Source organism: Camelus ferus, chromosome 17, assembly GCF_009834535.1.
Source record: "Camelus ferus isolate YT-003-E chromosome 17, BCGSAC_Cfer_1.0, whole genome shotgun sequence".
In the NCBI taxonomy this organism is placed as follows: Eukaryota; Metazoa; Chordata; class Mammalia; order Artiodactyla; family Camelidae; genus Camelus; species Camelus ferus.
In genome coordinates, this window is record NC_045712.1 from 8,840,967 (window position 1) to 8,847,769 (window position 6,803).

The 6,803-nt window shown below is 40.8% G+C and overlaps 1 protein-coding gene across 11 annotated transcripts in view; it reads left to right on the forward strand.

Annotated features, from left to right (window-relative positions):
- FOXP1 (forkhead box P1) overlaps positions 1–6,803 on the forward strand; it is a 549,899-nt gene that overhangs the window by 493,428 nt on the left and 49,668 nt on the right. For all 11 annotated transcript variants that reach the window (XM_032458004.1, XM_014560759.2, XM_032458007.1 and 8 more), the window contains one exon: positions 344–448. In XM_032458004.1, the coding sequence (XP_032313895.1) occupies positions 344–448 (105 nt within the window). The remainder of the gene's footprint in view (positions 1–343; positions 449–6,803) is intronic.

A 6,803-nucleotide genomic window follows, 5' to 3' on the forward strand; every position in this document is an offset into this window, starting at 1 on the left:
TGCTGATTTAATAATTTTCATTATGTAGATTAAATGATAAGTCTAGCCTTTGAAAGACTCCTTTGCAGTCTGAGAGCTTGGCCTCAAACAAAAGCCTGTCAAGCATTTTTCATACATGGTGGTACATTTCTAAGATTGGACTGTTCACGTGTTGAAGTTTCACTCTTGCTTGTAAGTAAATGACAGCGCAGAAGTCAGTAGTAAATTCCACAGGAAGAGGAGAGTGCGGTTGGTTCATGTCCACGTTTGGCCACGTGGGCGGGCTCCTCTTGCCTTTTTGTGTCTGGTGGGATGGTTCCAGGAGGCAAATTCATTCTCTTGTCCCCCGTGTATTTCCTTTCAGTTTGCCCCACGAGGAGCATCCCCATAGCCATCCTCTCTATGGACACGGCGTTTGCAAGTGGCCAGGCTGTGAAGCAGTGTGCGAAGATTTCCAATCATTTCTAAAGTAAGAATGATTTTATGTTGCTTTCTTCTTTTACATAGCCATCACCTCCCACTGTTCATGCTTTTCCTCATGAAATGCCTTTCTGATGGAGGGTTTCACACCACCATTTTGAAAGCAGACTCTAAATCACCAGGTCTAGTGCACAGTCATAGGAATAATTACAAAATCTATCGAGGGTAGCATTGTAAAGCAGAAAAGATTTACACTTAAGGGCAGTTTTGCTACTCCTAGTAAGAGCCTGTGTTTACTAATTTTTTCAGAATGACAGTGTATTAAGTAAAAATTCTCCCCATACTAAGCCGAGGAAATGTTACCAGCTGGATTCTTCTCTTTCTGTATTGGTGTTGACTTTTGTTCAGATTCTTGTCCTTATAGGGAGAACAGAGTATGTTTAATTCCTGTAGTTAAAGTATGACTAAAACTTGGGTTATCCTATTTGAATCTGTACCACTGATAAAGTATCGCTGTGAGTAAATGGTACATGAATCCTCTCACAGCTGAAGGGAAACGCGTCTGCCCTGCGTCTTAATATTTCCCTTACCTATAGAGCCTTGTCCTTTAAAAATACTGAGTCTAAACTGCCCTGCATTATTGACATCACATAAATATATTCATAATATCATTGAATCATTGATGTATGAACTGAGTATAATACTACATTATATTTAATATATTTATATATCATGCAACAAGCAAACATGCACATATAAAACTCCTGTATGTGTAAGTGCATGATGGTTTGCAAATTGGGTGTTGGGGGGTGGCGGTGTTTCCCTCTGGCTTTTCTGTCTCATTCAAGCCCCAGGAAATAGAGAGTAGAGGCAGACTGATTTACATGCAGGCCTCTGATTTTGTATGGTCTTTGTATTATTAGAATAATCTCTATATCTAGCTTTATGGACCTAGATACAAATATTTTAATAAAGCCACCCATAGAGATATCTCTCGTGTTACCTGCAAGTGGTTTTGGTGAATATCATTTTTTGATTAATGAATAGAAGCCTGTGAATCTCATTTCATAGCTTCCCAGCTTTAATATTTTATTTCGAGAGCATTATTATGTGGTCATTAAAATCTTAAGTACTCAAAAAAATTTTTAAACAGATATTTCAAATCGTTTCTAATTATTAGTACTTAAGAGCATTGATACTTTATTTTAAATTAAGCAACAGCCCTTAAGAATTATGATGATTCAAGTTAGTGCTACAGGGCTTTGTTCTCTTAGAAATCACTTATTGTAGAATCCATGTTTTGTTATTTCCTGATCATTTGCCTAATTGTATTTAGACAGCGAAAGAAAAAGATCCTGGCAGGAACCACTTTTGAATTCCTATTGCACCTTCTGTGCCCAGTGCCAGCTTTGATGACTATCTTGCTGTTCCTTTCACACTTCTATAGAATGGCCAGTAAACATCTATAAATCTGATTTATTTTATAAAATCTCTAGAACTATAAAATCGCTATCAGCATTTGGTGACATGTATCAATTTTAGAGTCACAAGGGAAAAGGGCAGTTTTCCAACTGACCACTTAAAAATTTTAGCTAATAAAGTATTTTCACCCTAATCCTCAAATCTTAGGTTCATTTATTACGTGAGTGGACAGTTAGGTGTGTATATATATATATTGGGAGGGAGGGGCAAATATACCTCCACAAAGAGATTTTCAGACCACATCAAGTTCTAAAGAAAAGAGTCTGAAGATAGAATAGGAGCCTAGACTTTGTTCCTATGGAAAAAGCCCTTTCCTTGTCTAAGGATATTAAGAGCTTGGCTCTTGTAGAGAAAACCACCTATTTAGTTTTCACTTTTATTCATGTCCCTCTCTTATTTATCGTGGTTTTGCACGCGACGTGATGGGTTGCTCAGTGGAATTGGAATGCCCATGGTGCTCCTGCAACTGTTGCTTATTTCCTTGTATTTATTGATTGGTGTATTTTTGTCGGGAGACTTCTGTTTGCAGACTACAGAAATCCCACTTCAACTGGCTTAAGCAGGGGAAAAAAAAAGGGGGGTTTGAGGCATGAAAACTGGCTCCCATAATTAGGAAGTCCAGTGGTACAGCCCACTGGACTGAACCCTGATGCTTGAATGAGGTTATTGGAATACTGGTTCATTGTCCCTTAGGTCTGTTTTAGCCTGTGTTGCCTTCACTCTCAGGCTGTCTTCAGCTGGAACTGAAGAAGGCAGATTTACACGCCACAAGTTTAGGATCCCAGGGTGCATCTCCTCTCCAGTAGTTCCAGGAAGATGTCCTGGGCAGACCGTCATCGGCCCAGATTGCGTCGTGTGTTCTGGCTTTGAGCCAATCGCAAGGAGGTAGTCAGGCTCGTGTCACATGCCCACCTTCAGAGCAAAAGGGAGATGTTCACCCCACAGGAGCCACGTGGAGGCTGGGGATGACAGCCTTGGTTCCCACGAGTCAAAAATGAGTATTGGAAACCAGCAAAGGGAGAGTTAAGTGTTGAATGAGGAAAGACCCACTGGAAGTCAGAGTTCTCTTGAAACTTTTCTGAGTTTACACATTGATTGGCCATATATGACAAATTCAGGATTTTGATTTTCCTCTACAGCATGATTTTAGCTCTTGGAAAAATTTTTTTTTGTTGGAAATTTAGAGTTGTCTTCAGGGTTCAAGATCTTGCCTAGAGCAGTGGAAAGTCAATGAGTCTTCTTGTGAATTCACATCTCCCACATCTCTGCTCAGCCTAAAGGTAATCACGTCGACTTTAGTGAAAGCGGCTTTACTTTCCATTGAACTGGACTGAAAGAGCCTCCATACTTCTTGTGGCTCGAGCAAAACCCATGTGGCCTCTTTGAGTGACATCAGTGGAGTCACTGTTTTCGGGAAGTGATGTTTCAAGCATTTCTTCTCAAACTGCCAGATTTGTAGACTCTGAAAACCCCTCATTCCTGGCCCCAGCCTTCTCCCCCTGTTCTCCCACTTTTGAGGGGCTCCCTAACGGTTTTAGCAAGTTGGTACCAGCGGTGCTTAGATTCTCCAAGGTGGTCTTACTCAGTAAAAGCAGTATTACCTTGACTTTGATTTAGATACTGCTTTATATATATATATATATTTTCATCTGTCTTCTAAGTTTCCTAATTTTACATTCCCCTGGTAAGAGTTTTTAACTAAATAGCCCTGAACTGTGCTTGGCACCGTGCTTGACATATTCCAACTCCATATTACAATTCTAAGTGCTTTTTTATATATAATACATTTAGTACAACCACCTTATAGTGGTAGTACTGTAGTATTACTCTCGACCTACAGATAAAGAAACTAAGGCACAGTGAAGGTAAGTAATTTTCCCAAGATCACACAGCTAGTAAGAGGTGGAGTCCAAATCCAAACCCAGACAAGTCTGGCTTCACAGGACTTGTTCTTAGTTGTTCTATGATAAATACCACCTGACTGGAGGCAGTTCATTTTATTAACCATATGCTTTCTGCTTAAGGCAGCAGGTGCAAAGAAAGCTTTGAAGAAAGGCAGAATGGGCAGTGAAGCCACTTGCTACGAGGGTGCTCTCTGAGCTCAGTATCAGCACGTGTGATGTGGGATGGTAATGATAACCAGCTCTTAGGGTTGTGAAAATTAAAAGGTGTATTGTGTCAAGTGTCAGGCCCATAGCAAGTACCCTTGAAAAATATTAGTACTTCTTATCTACCTAAGTATATTTTTAAAAGAGAAATTATTGAAACTCTCCAGATATCTTTGACCTTGTCCCTAGAGGCTGTGGTGATGTAAATCTTTGATGTGTTAGAGGAGACCGTTCTTTGATACAGTTTTTAACCATTAGTTTCCGGACAAAAGTCCCACAGAGTCGAACGTGATCCTAGGGCAGGGGTGGCCAGCTTTTCCTCTAAAGGATCAGCTGGTAACTATGGTGGGCTTTGCAGGCCAGCCCGTCTCTGAGACAGATGCTTAGCTCTGCCTTTGTAGCGCAGAAGCAGCCATAGGGTGCCGTGTAAGGTTTGGGCGTGGCTGTGTCCCTTGGACTGGTGTGCTGACCTCTGACCCAGTGTGAAGTTTTTGGGTGTCACTAGGTTTTTAGCTGAGCCACAGTCTGGCACCCCCTGGGCACGGCTCTCCTGGTCAGCTGCATCTGGATTCACAGAGCCCTCCTTTTTCTTCACATTTTAGACAGCCACTTGACTCAACTGCCGCGGCTTTTGTACTTACGTGGCCTTGGGTTCTGCCACCTGGTTTTTAGGGTTCAGTTTGAATGAGAACATGACTTGGCTTGGTAACTGTTTTCCAATCTTCTGTTGCTCAGACTGGTAAGGGAGAACTTTTAGAGAGGCCAAGATCAGTTATTCAGTATGAAAAATCCCATCTGACAATAAAATGCCACTGTTAACAGAGAGACAGGTTATGAGAAGGGAGGGGGGAGACTCACAGGTCTGAAAACGTGGCCTGTTTTTTTTTTTTTTCCTTCCTGAGGAAGAAATACCATAACTGTTGGTAAATCAAAACCAGAGGTTTGACACTCATCTGTGATCATTCTGCAGTGTTTGTTCCCAAGGTGAGGTATACCACAGGGCCCTTGATTTCAAAGATAAATACTGTACAAATAACCATCCTGTTGTCTTTCCCTCCCAGCCAGCTGAGGGGCGCTTTATCAGAACCAGCAGATACCCAGTCTTTTGTGTGCATTTATTTCCCTGTTTCTTCTCAAAACAAGTTGCAGTTTGAGTGTTGTTTTTTTTGTTTTGTTTTGTTTTGTTTTAATCTATTAACCATGAGTTATCATGTGACTGTTGTGTTTGTTGGAGCACACTGATGCCAGCAGGTACTCGGGAGAACTCTAATGAAATCCGCCAGCCCTGCATTGCTTGGAATCCTCTGATAACAGAAAAACAAAAACAAGCCCAGTACCATCCAGAGAGGTGAAACTGGGGTAGTTCTCCCATCCTCTTCCCGTCGGGATCAGGCTTTTTCTTTTTAAACGAGGTTGAAGACCCAGTCTTCACCGATAAAAATACAGATCTATAATTCTTCCCTTTTCTTTTTGAAAAAGGGCCCATACCATTCTGTGGCAAGGTGAGGAGTGGATTTGAAGGTTAAATCATGACCACATTTTCCTGTTTCTAACTTTGAATGTAAAAATCAGACACAGACCCATAGTTTCCCAAATACTAGGTACTCGTATGTGCCTGGGGAAAATACTTCCATTTCCCCTGTCTTTTTTTTTTTGATGGTCGCTGGTATAACATCTAATAAAAGCATGATTTGTGTCCTTGCTTAGTATCCATTTGAAAGGAATTTGGGTTTTTTTGTTTTGTTTTGTTTTGATTTTTTTGTTTTTATTTTTATTTTTTACTTTTTGGTTATTTCTCATGTAGAAAAGCACCAGGCAAAACAATCAAAACCAAAATTCCTTTGCATGTTAGTCAGATGTACATTACTTATTAAAGCCAAAGTAAACTTTCTACGTGCTCTAATAGAAGACAGGGAGAGAAATGTTGCAAGAAAATGCCCAGCGGTGGAACTTTGACCCTTTCAAAAAGGTCGAGGGCTGGAGATGGTAGAGGACAGTTCATCACTAATTCGCTTTAAAAAAAAATTTTTTTTTTCCTGTGCATTTCACTTCTGAAAACTGTGAAGCGTTTTATGTGAAAGAAACTACTAAGTGCGCTCGGTAATGTTTTCACAAGTGTTTTTATCATGGTAACATCTTGTTTACTTTAGTTCCCGGCCTAAAACTACTTGGAACATGTTAAGAAAACATTTCGAGAAAGCCTCGACAAAGAGGCTTTTGTTCAGCAGCCACCGTGAGGCTGCAAGGATCACAAAGGTGTTAACTTTCAGCCCCTTAAGCACTTCCACATGAAATTCCAGCAACTATGTTTGTGGTTTTGGAAAAACAAAGTGTATGTTAAAGAAACCAGGTATATGCTAATACATGTCGAAGGAGGCCGGATATCATAAATTGTTTCAAACCCATTTGTGGCTCTCGGTTTGCACGCCTGAATGTTCTGCAGTGAAATTCCCTCTCCTTAGTGCAGGAGCCTGGAGCACGCCTAGAGGGAAGAGCCATCTAGAAGGTGGGTGGATGCAAAGGGAATTGTAGCCTCACCGTTTAAGTCTCCAGGACTGGGGGATGAAATGTTCCCCTGTCAGATCCCAGGTGACAATTCTTGGAGTTTTACATACTGAGCTTAATATTTTTATGGATTTGATTTTCCTACTGATCTTGCATTTTTGAGTTGTTTTTAGAAAAATAGAGGTTGGGTGGGACCAAAAACCTTTTTTTTTTCCTTCCCCTTAAAAAGTCTCTCCTTTCACCTTTCTGACATTGTTCCAGACTTCAAAGACCTTTCCAAGCCCTCAGAGGTCAGAGTGGCCTAAATAC